General features: G+C 34.8%; 2 protein-coding genes across 5 annotated transcripts in view; both read left to right on the top strand.

Annotated features, from left to right (window-relative positions):
- Positions 1-558: 558 nt before the first annotated feature.
- On the top strand, positions 559-6,347 carry LOC113239388 (succinate--CoA ligase [ADP/GDP-forming] subunit alpha, mitochondrial). The gene is made up of 5 exons (XM_026476374.1): positions 559-660; positions 2,372-2,751; positions 2,944-3,138; positions 4,733-4,912; positions 5,734-6,347. The coding sequence occupies exons 1-5, from the start codon at positions 624-626 to the stop codon at positions 5,947-5,949; spliced, it is 1,008 nt and encodes a 335-aa protein (XP_026332159.1). The 5' UTR covers positions 559-623; the 3' UTR covers positions 5,950-6,347.
- Positions 6,348-8,801: 2,454 nt separating this feature from the next.
- LOC113239318 (rho GTPase-activating protein 20) overlaps positions 8,802-20,534 on the top strand; it is a 64,914-nt gene continuing 53,181 nt past the window's right edge. For all 4 annotated transcript variants that reach the window (XM_026476246.1, XM_026476245.1, XM_026476244.1 and 1 more), the window contains exons 1-3: positions 8,802-9,338; positions 9,416-9,588; positions 11,408-11,503. In XM_026476246.1, coding sequence (XP_026332031.1) covers positions 9,171-9,338; positions 9,416-9,588; positions 11,408-11,503 — 437 coding nt within the window. In that variant the 5' untranslated portion in view covers positions 8,802-9,170. The remainder of the gene's footprint in view (positions 9,339-9,415; positions 9,589-11,407; positions 11,504-20,534) is intronic.

The following is a 20,534-nucleotide window of genomic DNA, read 5'->3' as shown; positions in this document are numbered from 1 at the left end:
CGCCACTTAGGCTACTTTGAGGGGTCACGTGGCGGCTATAGTGATCGCTATGTTTGAATATGTGGTATGCGGCTATGTTTGAAATTGGAAAAGGCTACTTTAGGCTTAGCTATTTTAGGCTACTTAATAAAATCTGGGGAATTACAAAATTTTATAGCTCATTTGGGGCTTGGAGTTTTCCTACGTGTGGGCAATTGGGGAAATAAGAGAGTTCATATTCCCCAATGTTCGGCAGCAAGTAGAATTGTAGAATTATTTTCCTTGATTTTTAGTGATTTTATGGCTTTAAAAAAGTATTTTTAAGAAGTTTTAAAAACTTCGCAAAAGTCTGGCAACACTGGCAAGTACGGGTAACATTACCTTGAACTTTGAAATATTAAAAGTACAGCCTCAATTTCTTTACGATTATATTACATGTTTATTAAAGTTGAAACACGATCTTTGTGGATTTATTAAACGTGAAGTCATGATACTGGGATATGTAGTTTAGTTTACTATTAGAAATTGCAACCCAGTGACCTATCTGTCAAAAATTTCTGATTGTCATTACGTAATGCCAGTTTGTCAGTGTCATATTGTCCTTTTTTTATACTAATTCATTCCCTGCCGCTCCTAATAATACAATGGCTGTTTCGATGCGAATTCTTTCCAAATTAAGAGGTAAACTAAAGCTTTCTTCCTAGCTGTTAATACGTATAGTTTATTAGCAAATATCATACATTTCCGCCGCTGCGATTCATGACGTGCTTGTGTTACGTTAGCGATTTAATTTATTTCTGCATCAATGTAACCTTGTAGCCAGATTATCACTTTTTCAATCTACTTTCGTTTACGGGCCATCTTAGTATTCAGATAGGCTAAGATGAACGATAATCGTAATTGCCGAACTGTTACACAAGACCAGTCCCGATCAATGTCATTAGTAATAGAAATTAACGTTACCGAGACCTTCGTCTATAAATAAATTAATTTTTTTTTTGTACTAAATGTGTTTATACCTACCGTACTGTGAACTGTTAAGAACATTAATTATTCTATGGACAATATTGTCAAAACTGCAATGCCCAACGTACAAGAAATTGGATCAATAAGTACAGTGACCTTTGCCACTATCATCACTTTGCTTTAGAGTAAAACCTAAAATTATTTTTGAATTTTTTTCTTCATTCTTGTTAGATGTAAAGGGTGGTAATAATATAAGAACAGCAATGACAACTGTGATAACAGAAGGTTTATTTGAGTTGTTGGGTGTATAATGGACAATGCTGGTTACAACTATGAAAAAAATCACCTGTGTTTAGTATTTACTTTTTAAATCATCTGTGTTTAGTATTTACTTTTTAATTTTAATGAAGGCTTGTCTTTGTATAGTACTATTTTGTACAGCACATACTAGCTCTGTGAAAATCTATTTAAGAGTAAACTGAATCTCAAGGCTATATGTAATATCAAAAATCTGATTTCTATTGTGTCTTTATCTTATGTATTTGTATGCGCATAATAGACCGTTGATGCTAAACAATAATAATAGTTTATAAAGAAATAAAATAGGTCTATAAATGAATAAATAGAATAAACTTACTTTTCTTAGCAACTGCTTACATAACTCAGTTTAAAAATGTTCCACTGTAAATTAAAAGTATTGTCCACCTCCCCAAATTGTAATATCCTATTCATGGCCTGGTAAAAGTAAGGCACCCTGGATAAACAAAAGAAAATAATAATATAAATGTAGGCTGCTAACGGTATAACAAAATCCAGGCTTGGTTTGACAGTACACCTGCAATCACAATCTAGGTAAATAAATTACAAATGGATAGTAGCACACATCCATTAATTAAATTGGTTGTTTATACATATACTGGGTTATTTGTAAACAGAACTGCCAATCTCACAGAACTATGTTGCTAACATCATAAACAATAACTTTTTATAATTCATCTGATTTTATTAAAAAATTAAAATAGATTGCTCTAAACAGTGATATCTCTATGCAGTAACAAAAGATAGTGGGAGTTGTTGGGGGAGACACACTTGCATATTTGTACTTACTACCTTACCACCAACGCACCCTTCATGGAAGAATGGCATAAGTGGAATTATGTTTATTGCTCCATTAGACACGGAAAAATATAACTCACATCCTCCCCAATTAGAAAGGATGTGGGTTATATTTTTCTGTATCTAATGGAGCAATAAATATGTTTATTGCTCCAGTTTTTGGTTTTTATATAAAGTTATGGAACAAAATTGTTGTTTATGTAACATAATCCTGGAAGGTTGTTAGTATTGTACAAATAACCTTGTATATCTGGTGCCAGCAGATTGTGAGTCAAAATTAGTCTGAGTTCAGCACTAGTGTTTGTTCTAGATGGGGTTGTACTTGGCGGCGTCAGATTTAGCTCCTGTTCAACATCATCTTCAACATACACTCAGACCAGGAAAAATTTGGTGCTTACAAGTGAAACAAAAGTTATTGTACAGGGATTTACTGGAAAACAAGGAACCTTTCACAGCCAACAAGCCCTCGATTATGGCACGAAAATTGTTGGTGGAGTGTCACCCAAAAAAGCGGGAATCGAACATCTTGGGAAGCCAGTATTTGCAACAGTCAAGGAAGCAAAAGCTGCAACAAATGCTGATGCATCAGTAATCTATGTACCACCTGCAGGAGCGGCCAAAGCCATTATGGAAGCAATTGAGGCAGAAATGGGTCTGATTGTTTGTATAACGGAAGGACTTCCACAACACGTAAGAAGTATTCTATTTTATATAGGGTTTACCATTTAATTTGCATTCAAGGTAATATGTCGTTTATTATCTAACTGGCTAGCCACTATGATCACATTTCACATGTTAGTTTAAGATAAGAAATTACATTGCTAGAAGCTTGGTTTATTCTATAAAATTTTTGAAATCAGGTAATGATTGTGTTACATTCAGGACATGGTACGGGTGAAGCATGCATTGCTGAGGCAGAACAAATCGCGACTGATTGGCCCTAATTGCCCTGGCATCATCGCGCCAGGACAGTGCAAGATCGGCATTATGCCAGCTGCTGTGCATAAAAAGGGTTCCATAGGTGTTGTCTCACGTTCCGGTACACTTACCTATGAAGCTGTCAACCAGACTACAATGGTAGGTGTCAAATTATCATTTATGCTTTACTTATTATTATTTATAGTTCAAATGTACATATTTTAAAATTCTATTACTACTTACAAATTTTTTTCATTATAGCATGCAAATTGATTTTATAATATACAAACTATTGCATATACGTGAGGCGCACTATAAGAGTCCGGAATGAATAAGATAAAAATACTATAAATGGTCAGAAATGAATTTATTGTTCTCAAAATATTCTCCTTTACCGTTAATGCACTTTTTCATACGAATGAATCAATTTTGAAAACATTTATTATACAGGGTGGAAATTTGTAATGCCACCTGGAGGGAAAGTACTCTAAATACTGGAGATAGAAATTTTTACTTAAAGGAAACATTCCTTTATTTTTTAAAAGAAATAAAACTGCATTCATAGATTTTCGAAAATTTCTAGCAACACGCGGGAATCGAACGCGCTTTAATCTGAAAATAATGCACCCTGCACTATTATTGCATCTAAAATCGTTGACCGCGTAACTGGTTCTTAATTTTTGGAAATAAATAAAAGTCACAAGGTGCCAGGTCGGGACTGTACGAGGGATGGCTCATAAGGTGAATGTTGTTCACCTTAAAAAATTCATTTGTCTGTCTGTGTTCACGGTTATTTTTAAGTTTGTCAATAACTCCGGTAAAGAAACGGTCGTGTACCAATTACTATTCACGGTACAACGATTCTCCAAAGCAACAGTAGCCACGTGTCCAGTTTTATTAAAAAAAGAAGCAATCATCCGCTTAGAGGCACTTTCCATGCACGCCACTTTGGTTGGTTTCGGCTCATCTCGAAAGACCCATACGCTCGATTGCTACTTTGTTTTGGGATTGTAACTATAAATCCATGTTTCGTCACCTGTTACTATGTCCCACTGTGACGCCCCTTCGTTGAATCTGGTAAGCATGGCATTGCACCAAGTGACGCGATCCGTTTTTTGAGCCACAGGCAAATTGTGTGGGATCCACCGAGAGCACAGCTTTTTCACACCCAAATGTTTGTGTAGTATTGATTGTATTTGACTCATGCCTATGCCAAAAGATGCCCGAATCTCATGGTGTCACGTGCCTATCTGTTTTGATTATACGGCGCACAGCATCGTTGTTCACAGCAGTGACCATCACGAAATTCATCACTGAGATTCACACGACCGCGTTTGAATTCTGCAAACCAGCTATAAATAGTCGTCTTGCATGGTGCTTCATCGCCAAAAGCAGTTTGAAGCCGAGCGAAGCTCTGCTGAGCTGTTAAATTACACTTGAAAGTCCTAGAAAATCATACTACGTAAATTTTCACGGGTTATTCCATGGTGATGTAGGTAACCAATTTCTAAAATGACGCCACAATGTAAAAACAAGTGACAGTCAGATGAAACAAACTGTATTCTACAGCCAAAGAGTTCCATTTTCAAATGTTGTAATTTCTTTTTAAATATGTTGGCCAGTTCCGGAAACTTATAGTGCTCTCTATGTATAAAGAATTTGTGTGTCATATTGTATTTAAGTATATATTTAATAAAAAACTATCTGTGGCCCTCTTTTCCGCACAGAAATTATAATTATTATTGATTTACAGACTGGTTTGGGTCAAATGCTCTGCGTTGGGATTGGCGGTGATCCATTCAACGGCACTGATTTTATTGACTGCCTGGAGGTGTTTCTGGGCGCTCCCGAATGCAAGGGTATCGTCCTTATAGGTGAAATTGGTGGTCAAGCGGAAGAAATGGCTGCTGATTATCTTATCCAGTTTAACACTGTAAGTACTGCACATGGTCTTTAGTGACGCTTTTTCTCTCCTTTACAAGACAAACTTTTATTAAGGCTTTACAGCGACTAAGTACTCTGCTAATAAATTGCCCAGATAACATTAAAAGCTGACACCATGCTAAACAAAACATTTGAAACATCTTTATTGTGTGTTCCTACAGACGAAGGTAAAGGAATATGACTGCCCAGCAGCAAGTGTACTACTTAGAGGTTTAATTTGTCTGATTTCTCTGTAGTTTAGTCAGACATATGTCATTCTTGGCTTCTTAATTCCACATCTTGTTGGCATTTGATATATTTTGTTGTCTTGAGTAGTGTACACAACATGCATACGTAAAAAAGTTATTTCGAATAAAAAGAGCCATCCAAAGGAGACTTTCAACCAACAAGCTAGTTGTAATCAGGATGTTCCTTTTCAGTCACAAATGTCTTTAGACGGCAGTGAACATTTTTCATCAGTTGGATCGTTTATATAAAAAAAGTAATACATTAGTTGGTTTAGTTACATTACATTTAATTTTCAACATTATATTATGTTTATAATTGGTATGGTCCACGTCGAGTTTATATTTATTTAAACCATAATATTAGTGTGTTTGTGTCCAATGTTTAAGGCCCTTTTCCTGCCAAGCGGGTTTACCTTTACATTCCAGCTCCAAATAGATATTAAATTAATGGTTTTCGTTTTGTTATACTATAAGCAACACTGATAAACTACTACAGTTGCACATATGGAGCAAATCAGTGTGATATGAAAAGGGCTGCGTGATTTGAACATGTTCACTTATATCGTTTTGTTTTGCTTGACAGGGCCAGAAGGCAAAGCCTGTAGTGTCCTTCATCGCAGGTCTAACTGCACCGCCTGGTCGGCGCATGGGCCACGCCGGCGCCATCATCTCCGGCGGTAAAGGCGGCGCTATGGATAAAATCAAAGCGCTAGAGAAGGCCAACGTTATCGTCACGCGTTCGCCAGCCAAAATGGGAGAAGAACTTTTTAAAGAGATGAAACGACTAGAAATTGTTTAAGTAACACATTTTTATGAAATCAAACACTTATATAATTTATATAATTACTTTGTATAGCCATTTGGTAATTATATAGGTATTATTTATTGATCATGGTTGTTTCAGTCAATGTAACTGTAGTTAAACACAAAACAGCGCCGACTTTGCAGAATTTGTTTCTATAACAGGTAGATTTTTGCTCTTCATCTATCCATGTATTTCTTTCCCTAAATGGGGTTTTTAGAAATGTTTAAATCTCTTGATGTGAAACTTGCACGAAAATATTAGAAGAGCACTTTACTCCAATAGTAGTATTAAGTATACCTAATTAAAATTATAAATATTAAGTGTTATACTCGTAAATGATAAATTTTTCGATTCTTTAAGGTAATGAAATCGATTGTTCTATGGTTATGATGTGGATGACGAATTTCGAAATACATGCATAATAAATATTATGTACTATTATGTAAATTTTTTTATTTAACAATATCTGTTGTTCTTGAGTACCTATGTTTATTAACATGCCATCTGTAAAATATGGTATTTATATTAAAAGGTACGGTATATATTAGTTGGTTCGTCATTAAGTAACAAACAGGTTTCATTGACCATTGCAAAATATGTTTTTATAGGAACTGTTACCACGTCTCCATAGATCTGAAATAAAGTGGAGGCTTTTGCTCCTTCCAGTTGCTCGTGAGCAGTTTTTCAATTTGAATTTTGATCAAATTAAAAAATACACATTCATCACCTAACAATATATATCAAACCAAAGTTTTTGGTCCATTTTGGGTGTCCAATAATCATAGGTTCCTTTTTAGCATTTCGGGTAACGTTCCCTTAAAAATTTGTGTAGGTAAAAAAAAAAAATTTATAATAACCATTAATTTTTTAAAGTCAACTAATTGTTTTTGTAGAGCTATCCGTGTTTTGCCGAAATTGACGACAACACATACCACAGTTAACTAATTTATTCCAATGGTAATACATAGGAATAAATTACCTATTTTTTAACCGACTTGAAAAAAGGAGGAGGGTTTCGATTCAACTTCATTTTCTTTTTATTGGAAAGGGGGCAAGTACGTAGCGGTCCTTTACAAATTTGAAGAAAATATCCATAAAATATCCCACCTCGAGAGTGGCAAACTAGGCAAGAATTCGATTTATTGGGTCTCACCCATTCTCCTATTATTTCTCTATATCTATATTGGTATCGAAACAAGGTTACCAAGTACTTTCAGATAGAGCTCTTATAAGAATTAGAATAAATTAGGTAAGACTTACGTACGTAAGTACTTAATGACTACTTTTTAAATTGGCTATAATAGCAGACTTAAAAATGTTTCTCAATAATAGGTACTTATTATGGCCTATTGAAAATTGTTTAATGAGGTTCGACATTAAAAAATAGTTCTATAAAATAATATTACAATCAGAAACAAAGAACTCGTCATAGATTTAGTATATAGACACCTATATACTAACACAGGGTACCTATATACTGACACAGGTTTTCCCTAGTGCGGGGCTATGTTAAGTGTGTGCGTTATTATTAAAAAAAAATCTATGGCACTCGTGAACTCATTAACTTTTGAATTTGTGAACTCGTCATTGACTTAACTCATACACGGTTGTGGTTCATACGTTGCCATTTTTTTTAATTGGTGACATTGCTAGGTCGACGTTGCTGATCTGTAATATCGCCTTAGACGATGGAAAAAAAAGAAATATAGCACACAATGATCTTAGATGCACATGAAACCAGACTGTCGTAATATTATTGCCCAAAGTATAAAATCTTTATACTATCCAAACCAAATATATAATATCGCACATGAAACCAAATATTGTCGTAATATTATTGGCCAGAGTCAATGACCTTTTTTGTGTCTAAAATATCATTGGCCAGAGTATAAAATGTTATTCTTTTTCCATCCTCTAAGGGCATATTCCAGAACTCTACTCAATGCTTAAGTCAGGACTTGAGTATGATTTAAAGCACTAGAAATCATACTCAAGTCCTTGCCATTAGAGTCGTATTTCTATTCTAGTGCTTGAAATCATACTTATGTCCTGACTTGAGCATTGAGTAGAGTTTTTTTTTCGAGTTCTGGAATACGACCCTAAGATAAAATGTGCCTCTTCCGACTTCCATTCATGTTTTGTTGTTGTCCAATAATTCTTCTAGATATAGGTACTTATTTATCTAAATTTATTTTAGAAAATAATATAAAAAGTTAACTGCTGTAATAATAATATAACATTTATTCTATATTTATATCATGTTTATTTACATCGCATAATTCCTCGCATGATCCCTTTTTCACTTTCTCTCCAACTTTCAAATACGTTTCCAAATTACATTCCATAATAATAGAAAAGTTCCCCATTTTAAAAACAAGTTACTCAAAACACTTTGTAAGTGGCTAAAACGCTTACCGCGAAAAGCCAAGAGAAATAAAAAAAACAAAAATTGGTTACATTCTTGATTTTTCATACAAAAAAGCACCACAGAAGACATTAAATTTTTGTAATGGAAACCAAGAAAGTAATTAGAAAGTCTTGGCTGTATGGCGCATTAGTGCCTTTGCTTTTTCCAATGGAAAAAAACAGAACCAAAAAAAAAATCTATCCCCAAAGGTCATAAAAAAAGAAAAAAGAAAAAGATTGATCCCCAATGTAATTTACTTTAGTATTTAAAATTTAAGTCAAATTAGGATCTATACCAATGACTTGAGGATCTCTACTCCTTGAAAGCAAATTATTCGATTCCAATCATTCGCACCATTCATTCGCGCAAATAAAGCTGACATTTCGTTCGTTCTTAAATATAAATTCATTCAGAAGATTACAAATTCATTCATTCACCCCACTCGTCTATCGCCGCGAGTCACATCACAGTTTTGTTCTTATCATAGCCAAATTCACTTGAAAATATCGGAGTAACTGCCGAATTTTAACTTATGTTTGTAATGAAATGGGGAAAATAAAAGTGTTCGTTTAATTCAGCCGGGCTTCTTTCAAGAGTGATTTGAAACCGAAAGTCGTGTCGTACTACAACTACACACCCACGACAGCTTGACCAATTCAGTAGGTAATTTCAGAACTCGTCTATCGACCTATTCTGCTGCCTACATAATTCGTTAGAACTTTTCGGGATGTTAGACTGTAGTGTAAAATAACAATGACTGAAATGTGATCTAGTGGAGGTGTCAGGGATCTTAACAGCCACGGATAAAATGAGTAATTGGGCGCGGAGGATGCACCGGCGGGCGGCCACACTGAGCAGTGTGGTCACCTCCTGTGGGCATCCTAACTCGCTGCCGTATCCAAGAAGACTGGAGAAAGTTAAGTTCGGCGTACCCTTACATGAAGTGTGCAAGGACGACATACCAGGGCCTTTACTGGTTAGTATTAAAACATTTTATCTCTAAATATTCTTGCGTATGTGTATAGTGTCTAGAATAGAGCATATTCTGTGCAGGTGCTAATTTTGAAGCTGAATAAGGAGGCGCCGCTTCGTAGGGATGTTTTTCGCGCACCTGGGCACCAGGGCGCAATGAAGAAATTGATACACTTCTTGCAGACTGGGAGGCTGGTGAACGTCGATAACTACTCAGTGTACACCATTGCTAGTGTGCTCAAGAAGTTCCTTAGGTATGTATACTCTGTTACCCTATTATTTAAATACCAACTTGACTTCATTTCCCAATTTGTTCCTTAGGTATGTATACTCTGTTACCCTATTATTTAAATACCAACTTGACTTCATTTCCCAATTTGCAGCAATAAAAATTGTATGTATCTAGCATTTACTAAGAACTTTGTTAAACAAGTTTTGAATTTGATAAGAAATGAATTAATGTGATAAAGTAGGCTACTTTTCATTTATATGCAATGTTCTGTTGACAATGGTTTTTGTTTGTTTTTATTGATAAGATATTCTTTGTTTGTTTTCTACCTTTACAATGTTATTTGCAGTTCTAATGAGAAAAATACTTTATCATGAGTTTGTCATATATAGAACAATCTTATTTATGTAAGAAACTAAAATATAATGAAAATGAAATTTTTGCAAATTTTTGTTTGTTTACAATGATATCGTACGAACTTGACCTACCACACCACCAATTTGTAGATAACACTTGGTGATAGCTACTTCTTTAACAGTATTTTTATCATTAGTAATACTTTTTACAGTGTATAGAATAAATATTATCCCTTGCATTTTTAAGGAGTTGGCAAACATAATTACAACTGTTCAATATTATATTTGTTGTTTCATATTTGATTTTTATACCAGTTCTTAAAGTTTTATATTGCAAAATCACAATAAAGCCCAATTAGTTCTCCAAGGAGTTTATACTTTAGGAAGCCCTTAACCCAAAGTCGATCATTGTGTAAACTTAACTCAATTCTGAAAGAAAATTAATTTGTTTATAAAACAATTTGTTTAACATAAATATTTCAGCCAATTATTATGACTTTCACAATAGAAAACCTCAAAAGTTCCATTTCAAACATTTCAAACAATGTATTAATTATTTTACTGGAGTTTGAATCACTTGTTGAAATTTTCCTAAAACAATCTCCCTCTCAGGACTCATAGGCACAAAGTAAAGAGAAACGAAATATTTTTCAATGATCAGTGTTAAGTGTTGTTGTGTAAGCTATACTATAAGGCATAATGTACGTTGAAATCCATATACAGTCTTCAATGATAATACGCGCCGTCTGCATTGGGCTTTTATAACCAATTCAAACTTAACGATTTTTTCCGGTACTAGCGTCATGGTATCTATCCATAGACGTAAGTCCTACAGGTCTCTTCTAATAAGAACATTTATGCCTCAGACCATCAAGTTTTTAGAAGATCTTTATACCTATTCCGACAGCGTTATTTTAATATAAAAATTAGTTGTAACTACAAGTTAAAAATGGCTCCGATACGCGGAGAGAATAGGAGAGGATAGTGCTGCGAAAGGACCGTACTTTTAACGATCGTATGGACAATGCCGCCGTCCAATAACTGAAACGCGGTTAAGTGACAAATGGTCAAATATCCATTTTAAATAGCAAAAAAGAGCACAAAATTCTCTTTTAAAAACAGTTAAAATTTGTTAACCTGTTCGATCGGAACTTAATCTAACTTTGCTTAGCTGAAATATCATTAAACAATTTCAATATTCAAAACTGGGGTACGGCAGAACGACCGGTCGAACTTACCTTTGGAGCGATTAAGTCCAGAAAGACTTAAGGGGACACAGGATCAGGTTCAAAATCGCGAGACGTGGTGAAATCTGGTGTAGGAGGTCACGACCCGACCCCACTTCGGATCGCTGCGTTACCGAAGTAGCAGTAGTAAAAGTCGTGATAAATTAGTTCGAGAAAAATCTATCACGCTACTGTCACAACGCTTGTCAGCCCACACGGGTTCAATGCCAATAGGGTGTTAATAATATAAACGTTGCCGCAGGAAAATCCCTGGCGGTGTGTTCGGGCGGGAAGGGGAGATGAAGCTGTTTGCATGCGTCGATCTGCCCGAGGAGCGACAGGTCGAAGAAATACGAAGGTCAGTGTCTACTTACAATAGGACGTGCCCAAATTGTTTCGGACGCGTCCTGTCTCAGTTGTTGTATTATCACATTTGCGTTGCGTTTGTTTGGGATTTCATCAAATCAATCAAGATGGTTTTTGTTTTCCGTTTTGCGAACATCATCATCAATAATTTTCAGGATTTCAACGACAGATTATAGTCATGTAACAGAAAACTACCTACATTTCACTTCACTTTTTGAAGATTAACCCCATCGACTTAAGGATCAATCTGCTTTCGCAGTCGAATACTTAAGAAGGTGCTTTAAGTTGAGAGTATTTTATTCGGCTTTTGTTCTAGTCACGCGTATTTAATAGAGTTTTATAGGTCATTATTAGAGTTGCAATGAATATTCGGTTACTATTCTATTCGGCTTATTTTTTGCTATTTGGCCGAATACCGTAAATTGATTCGACCTGAACGCGAAATACTATTCGTTGCAACACTAGTCATTATGTCATTATTTGTTATATTAAACGTATATCATTGTATATGTTTTTATAGTAACTGTGACATAACAGGCATCGATAATGACTAACATTTTACTCACCATGAAAAATAAGCGCTCCGACGCCAGGAGGCTTAAATTGATAATTCGTAATATTAGAAACATTTTATGGAATATCAACCAAATTGACATTGAAATTTGAGAAATTTCGCCGTCTGTTTATTTGCAACTAGATTTACTGTGATTGGTACTGTATAGTAAGCCACACACACAACATTTTCCCATATTTTAGGATAAAAAAAATAAATATTTCGGTGCAAAAAAAGGACATAATTTTTCCATTCTGAATCCATCAACTTTAAATCTCAAGAATAAAAGTTGTCAGGAACGTCAGCTGGTATTCTAGATTTTTTTGCTAAGGTTTCGAATCATTTTCGGGCCTACATCAAAATGTACATAATTATTAATTATTATGAAGTGATTCAGACCCAGACATTATTCCTATGATCTCGTAAACGGCCATTATACATTATAATGAAAATATCGACTTCAAATTAATATATTATAAATGACCTTGGGGTATATAGAAAAAATAGTTTATTTTACAAAACGAAGAGCATATATTGCTCAGGCCTGGAGCATGTAATTATAATTATTATTTAGTACATTTTAATGTTACGATATGCGACTCGTCTAAGTTTAAAGCTGTAACAATACCATAAAAAGGAGCGTTTACGTTATCGAAGGTTATTAATGCCCATCTCCGGGTGCCGGGGAAAGTTTTTAGTTTCCAGTTTAATTTAATTAAATGTAAATCTCGATTACATCGCAGTGTAAGGTTCAACTCACACTGGCGCAGAGTCGAAGCGTCGCGACGCGTCGTGTTTTTCGCCTATAGCATATTCATGTCTATTTTCTCATTATTAAGGTACAAATTTCTGTTATGCAAATATGGAGTCGAGCGGCTTCACGCGTCGACGCGCGTCGTCAGGAGTTGTAGTTAAAAAATAGGACGCGACGGGATGCTTCGACTCTGCGCCGATGTGAGTTAAGCCTAAGGGGACAATGTACGTAGGCGCAGCTCATTAGTCGCCTTGCATAACTCAAATAGTTGTTTTGGAACTCAAATGGAAGTATCCTACGAATGAAACTTCTTTCGAAAAACCTGGATAAAAGTGTAACGTTGACAGACACTTTGTCTTTGATTCACGCAGTTGAGGCAGTTTTCCACCGGCGAGGCGAGACGAGGAGAGGCGAGACGAGGCGAGACGAGGATTAAAATTTGTATGACAAAATTGCAATTCTCTCCTCGCGCATCTTTGGTGGAACTGGTCTGGATTGACGACGATGGGCGAGGCGAGAATTGAAATATTTGTTTATATAACATTGAATCGTATTGCTGCCTACGTAGAGTATTACTTTTATAACGGAAACAAGATATTTCGCGCGATCACGCGAGTGCCCGTATGGTCTCGCGCGAGCTCGCGATGGCTATTAATATTAATCGCGTGTTACGTACGTAGGTACGTCCGGCCTCGTCACGGCTCGCCGGTGGAAAAATACTAACTCTCCAAAATTTAATTCTAAAAAGTAATCTTCGATTATGTTACTTAATTCTGTTACTCGAAATATTAACAAGTAGTTTATTTTGTAAATTTTTTTCTAGGAACTTTATTGAAATCAACAGTAAAAGGAACAGGAATTTATTTGTGAGTGAGAAATGGTCTCGGTTACGTATCGAAACCATTTCTCGCCTGTGCAAAATAAACTCACCCATTTTTAATTCATTGGACGTTTTTTTTATATCTAAGAATTTGTATGAAGATTTTTCATCTTTTTGTTTTGGGCAAAGAAAACTTATGTTTTTGTTTCGATTTTTGAATGTGTTATTTTTTAATATATTTTGCCGATTGTAATTTGTTTAACTATTGAACTTGCATTATTCGCGTTGACCTACGTAGAAAGACATGAACTTGCTTTATGGGAAGCAGCTGTGCATTGAAATGCACTATTTCAATATCTCATTCAGCGGAATTGAAGGAAATTATTTCGAATCTATGTTCGTAGATTTTAGTATTTCGTTATTTTTAAGATACATTTTTCTTATTAACTTACAATTAGTCAATTATAAACAACTCCCAATATTTAATATAACTTGATGTATATAAGTTTGGTTATATATAACAATAGTTACGTAATATGCTATTTACTACATCGATGTTTTTTATCTGAAGCGTGCTGCACACATAAAACAACACTTTCGTATTGGATCAGGAAGTTTATGAACACAACTTCGATTCCTGTTAACCGGGCGTGCTGGACAAGCCAGCTCGAATATGAGTGCAGCACACCTAAAACACACAATTTTACGTGTTGCGTATCCTATTTACCACACGCGTTGGAGGTAATCATTGCCAATAGCAAAAATAGCAAATACTGCTACTGCGAACTTGGACGCGAGTGCGAAAGTGATTTTCTATTGTTTCAAACAATACGCATAGAATATTGTGTATCCATTTTACCTCGTCTCGGATTGAAGTCTAAGAAATTAATACTGTTTACGATTAGGTGCTATTCATCGGCTAGCATCACATCCTTCGTCAAAAAACAGGCCGATGTAAAATGAAATATTATTTCTGTTTTGTTTTTTATTAGGTTTACGCCACCGATATTATCCTGTCGAGTATAGATTGTAGCAGTGCATTGCAGTGCATGGTGCGCCGGTATGAACACGACTTGTGTCGAGGACATTCCACTTGATATTTATTTCTACTCGTTTGCTGTTATTACGTTCCAGTGTCACGTTCTAAGAAATTGAATGGCACTCAGCGGGAAGTGCAGAGAAAAATTGTGAAATCGAACTTTAACCTACAATGTATCGACTCTAGCTCCCCTTAGATGGGTATAGTGAAACGTTACGAGAGCGATAGTTTAATAAAGTGACTCTTGTAACAAGCACAATAATGATGTAATCATATTATATTGTTATACTGTTCGTATAGCGGCTGACGTTCTTTTAATTGTGGTGTCACTAGATCTCATGCAATACAATGGCAAATCTTTAGGACAGAATTGATTATGTTAAAGATGTACTAGAATACATTCATGATTTCAAATAAACTTGATAAATATGAATTAATTAATTGTACTAGTTTAGTGTTTCTGTGTACTAAAAATAGTCCATTTCCTATATAAAATCGGCTTATTTCCCAATTACTAAAACCGATAAAAGGGAACATATATATCGTGCTCACAACGTGAACTCCAAAAAATTTCCGCCTTTTATGGACTTTTGATACGAACCTGCAATGGTTGAAGCGTGACGAACGACAAGACTCGCTTCATTCAAAATAATCTCACAGGCTTGTCGTTACACGGCATGAAGATAAAAACGAAATTACCCACATTTAATACGATGTAAACAAGGGAAAGTAAATTAAAAGTGGGCGTACAGCGGATAAATTTACCAATTAATTACCCATGAGACTCTAATCAGACCCAAACAATGGGCCCAATTATGGGTAGTTAGCACGTGAACGCGAAGATGAGCTGGCGTAGTATATGTGTTGTTATATTTTGCATATATTAGCGGCGTAATCCATACTCGCGTCTGTGTGAACAGCCACATCGACCCTGTCCACAGGTACACGACCACAGGCACACTAAGTACGTGATTTTACATGGACACGTTACTTAGGTATTACTTTAACTTAGTTTTGTGTATAAATGATTAAAGATAATTTGACTGTCTCATATTGAAAGTAAACGAGTAAGACTAAAAATTCAATTATTTTGGGATGCCTTTATCTAAACTAGTATTGGACATTTAGTTTTATAACACCGTCGCAGAAGCGGTTAAATAAGTCGAGATGATCGCTCACTAGTTAGTGAACAACGCGGTTGATTTGCGGAATAATTAATTGAGGCGGTAGTTAGTAAAATATGTGGGAGTAATAAGTGATGCTTCTGCCTCATTTACCTTGTAGGTACTTGAATCGAGAGATTACCCCAAAGAGCACGTATCCGTTGGCAATTCGACCGACATAAATTTCATCAGTTATGCACGTTACATCGATCGGCATAGTCTCTGTCTTACTTTTTGCATTTGAAATAATCGACATACTTAGATTGTTTTGTATACACGGTGCTTCTGAAACTGGCTTCGAAATTTGACAGAATATTAAGTGAAATCGATGTCGAATCACACTCTTTAGTTTTCGGAACTGTTAATAAAAAAATCTTGTTCAAAATAAGTTTATTTGACGTGTCAAATGGGTCTATGACTCGGCTACAGAGGACTGTATGAAGTGCATTGCCCTCGAGATATTCTGCCATAGCTCGTAATGGTTAAGAACACGCAAAAAATTAGAAATACATTTTCTATCACTTTTTTTATTCACCTAGACACGTATATTTTTTCTTACATGAAAGAATATTGAAATATATCTTCAATGCTTTAATAATTACTAAAAATTATATGAAAATAGCTAAATAGTAAATTTTGTACATTCGACGATATTTAGTGCTAAAAAAATGGATGTACCTAAGTACATTTTTTTAGCACTAAATATAGTAGAGTGTATATTACATCTTTCCAAAATTTCGTAATCATTGTATTATATTTTATTCTATACATTCGATGTGTAACTAGCGATTACTATTCGACGGTAGTGTATGTACTTACAAGAAAAGTTTTGTAATTTTTTTTTAAATTTGGCCATATTATTTTTTATATTTTTCCTTTTCTTTTTAATTATTCAGAGACGTATTATCCACTCTATATTGAAACTTGAAGTTTAGGTAAATATACTTTGCCTGATCTGTGGCTACTTAATTACGTATCTGTAAAAATGTAGGATTATGGATTTTTGGCATGACCTGCTTTTTCTAATTTTTCTGTTTATTACGTAACAACATTTAAAAGATTTTGAATTTATCCTTTTGTACGAGTATTTGGAGGAATCATTGAAAAAGTGTTAATTTTAAACTTAATTGAATGCAATGCAATTGCAATAAGTTGGTTTTTTCCGTCATCTTGTTTGCATGATTTAACTCGATGAAATGTAGTATTTTTCCTGTGCTACTTTTATAGTAATTAATAGTATAAATGTAAATCTTTGTTCACGTGTCATATAATATGTATTTGTTTATTTTAAGAAAATGTTTAAAAATTCTTAAGCCTAAGCGCGATTGAAAACTTTACGATTCCACCCTGTCAAAACCTCGGCACCACTTTCAAGTCACCATGTATATAATCATTCATTGTACACAAAAAAAAATACAGATTCCACTAATCTCAAATGAAGTATTTATTGTATATATTTTGCTGTCCAAATATATGATACATTTAATATTAAACCATAAACATTTTATTCATATTATTAAGGTATATATATTCAGAAAGTACACGGTACGCTAGGTATATTTTTCTTATTTAAATTTTGTATCAAAATAGAGTCCACATAGTTTAGCTGGTTATAGATATAATATTCAGATTTTTCGCAATTGAAAAAAATGGATGTTCTCTGTTAGGACATTTCTAGATGTATGACACAGTTATGTGTGTAAATGAATGTATGTAACTTTTAGAAACATGTATTTTTTTTTAAATAAATTTGCATTTTGTTCTTTTCTGGTTTAGCAATATGCTTTTGACAGAGCTTGGCCATTTTTCACATTAATGATGATTTTTTTAAATATGTTTTATACGAAGTTAAGAGTACTTCGCTACCGATTTCAATAATGCTCGTGCGTGCGACACTTTTTAAAAACTTACCCTGGTGTTCTAGCCATTTTGATATTTTGCTATTATTTTTTCAGTTTCTTGAATTTTAAACCAAAATTTATGTATTTCATAACATTTCATTAAATTAAAAAGTTATAAATCAATAATACTTCCTCTGACATAGACTTCCAAACTTTCGTGTTAACTTATCGGGTTCTTATGTTTTCGTGATTGTTACACATAGGAAATGAAACCATTTTTTTCGGATCTAAATTGTATTTGTTTTTCAAAAACTATGGGACCACCAGTCAACTGTGACCATGACACCTGTAAAGGGTCCGAAACGTAGGTTTGTTTGAAAAATAAAACAATTTTATAATACGTGATTTCGATCTGCAAAAATTGTTTTCATTTCTTCATGTTAATTATTATAAATAAATCAAAATCTCGTTTCAACGTAGGTGTATCGATTTTAAGTTTGGTTTTTCATTGAGAACCCTTAATAAGAAAACATTAAATATGGACTGCAAATCGACAACGCATAAAAAATCAAGTGGCAGTATATATTGTCTTGAATCTTCAATCTTCAAGAATCAATCTTCACAATTACAATTAAATATATAGACGAAATAGTTTTTGATTACGTGATCTCCATAAAGAAATCAATGACTGGCGAGGGGGAATTCGTTCTGGTCATATTTCCTTCCCTAATTTTCTAAGTTTACTTTCATTATTACAAAAAGAAAGTATGTAGTCTAGCCAATTAACTGATTGATTTACATTGTAGTCCCCAAACAAAAACGGGACAAGGACTGAAAACAGCACATTACCGATTTATTTTATCCTGACGTGGTCTTACGACAAAATGTTGAATTTTACTAATTATATCATAACTATGAAAAAATATTCTCTATTTAACTGTATTTTTATTGTGTGTACCTTTGTAACGCGATTACTTCGATATTTATGAACCGATTTCGATGTAGTTTTTTTTAATAATATTAAGCGACAGGACGAACAAGTCGTGCGCCGGATGGTAATTTTATTTTTAATTATTTATTTATTTTCAGGTTACAAAAGACCCATATAACACATACCTTATAGACTAACATACATAATAATATGATTTAAACTATTTATTTAGGTAAGCTACACCCCTGTCTATAACAGTTGCAGTGCCACTCAGAGATTTGAATTGCAAAGATCTGAGGGGCACTGCCAAAGCGCCCATCACCCTGAGACATAAGTTAACAAATCCCATGTGCCTGTAATTTCACCAGGTGGTTATGTATGTACATGCATTATATAATTCATAGTGTGTTATAGATATGGGGAACGAAAGACAAATTTTATATGTGTCATGGAGCGATTGTTTGCAAGCGGAGATTGTGACGATGTTATTGGCGTCACTTTCACAATGCGCCGGTATTATGACCGCGAACAATACTTGTTTATAGACGAGCCCCGTTTGAATTTGAATGCGGGAAGTTGACGTGTCGCCGCCGTCCGCCGCCATCGCCCGACCGAATTCATCGCCGTCGTGGTCTGTGCATTGCAGCTTGGCTTTGCGATTGCTTAATAAAAAAATAATTGTCCAAATATTAAAAGAATACAGCTATTGTGTGTTAGCTCTGATATTGAAGTTAATTGTTGTAATGTTACGTGAATGGATTTGACAGTATAAACATAATAATCTCATTGTTATACTCGGAGCCCCAAAAATCTTTCAGTAACCGTTAAAATGTCTCATCATAGCAATGAGTTCTAACCCTGACGTTGGCGGAATCATATCCGGAGCCATATCTACATTAAACTTGAACTTGTGCGCGCTAAGCCACATATAGCAGCACACTATTAATATTTTTTGTCTCTAAACGTCTTTGGAAAGTAAATATCTGTCTTGCAGGTTTCTGTACCAGTCATGAAATAAATTAGTGGAAATCGTATCAAGCGGCTTTAGTACCAAAGCCGTTGTCGTTTAACTTGACGTTCACACTTGGAAACAGAATCTTACATTACTAAGATAAGACATAGTCTTGATTTTCAAACGATATTAGATAGTATAAACTTTTTCGTAAAAAAATTTAGATCAAACTGTTCATTTTATTCTATTCAGTTGATTAACTATTTGCTTTTAGAATTCTGTTATGCAACACGAGATGGCACTTTATTCGATATTATTGTTCCTTGTATTATAATTGAAATATTTTTTATTACACATTAAAAAAATTACAACTATGAATATAACAAAGAAATAACGATCTGATGTAAAACACTGTCCTTCTTGTAATAACAACGCATTTCCAATTCTGTAACTTTCGAGATATTGGAACCTAAAGTTTTTTATATAAAGAACCGGTTAGAGGGGGTTGTGACAAATAGAAGAGCTCAGCCATTGACTTACAATTATATGGACGTCGGGTCCGCGCTAAAAAGTGTCCGCACTTTTAAGGCGCTAAAATCGTATACAGAGCGCGACACTCCGCTTTAGTCTTCATTTGTTCTACTGACAGCGCGATACTGCGATGACATTACAATTTAAATTTCGAATAGGTTGACTTGGGACATTTTTTTCGTGGTTTTTGTATTAGACCCGTCGTCCATTTATTTGTAAGTCAATGAGCTCAGCCCAGCCAAACGTCACTCGGCGAAACCAAAGCGCACAGGCTTCGTTGGCTCGGCCATTTAGAAAGGATGGTAGAGGATCGGAACGTGAGGAGAGCCTATCTTGGTCGACGTACTGGATGAAGACCAGTTCGTCGTCACGGGTATCGCTGGAGTGACGCTGTGGACGGGGACCTGCGCGAACTACAAGCCATCAATTGGCGAGAGAT

The sequence above is a fragment of the Hyposmocoma kahamanoa genome, unplaced genomic scaffold (genome assembly GCF_003589595.1).
Source record: "Hyposmocoma kahamanoa isolate Upper Pololo Valley unplaced genomic scaffold, ASM358959v1 99879, whole genome shotgun sequence".
In the NCBI taxonomy this organism is placed as follows: domain Eukaryota; kingdom Metazoa; phylum Arthropoda; class Insecta; order Lepidoptera; family Cosmopterigidae; genus Hyposmocoma; species Hyposmocoma kahamanoa.
This window is presented reverse-complemented; position numbering and strand designations above follow the sequence as displayed.

Excerpts from the sequence above, each read along its gene's own strand:
- LOC113239388 (XM_026476374.1), top strand. The coding sequence starts at position 624 with ATGGCTGTTTCGATGCGAATTCTTTCCAAATTAAGAG. Across the intron at positions 3,139-4,732 it reads CTGTCAACCAGACTACAATG|ACTGGTTTGGGTCAAATGCT; the intron begins GTAGGTGTCAAA and ends ATTGATTTACAG. Across the intron at positions 4,913-5,733 it reads ATCTTATCCAGTTTAACACT|GGCCAGAAGGCAAAGCCTGT; the intron begins GTAAGTACTGCA and ends TTTGCTTGACAG.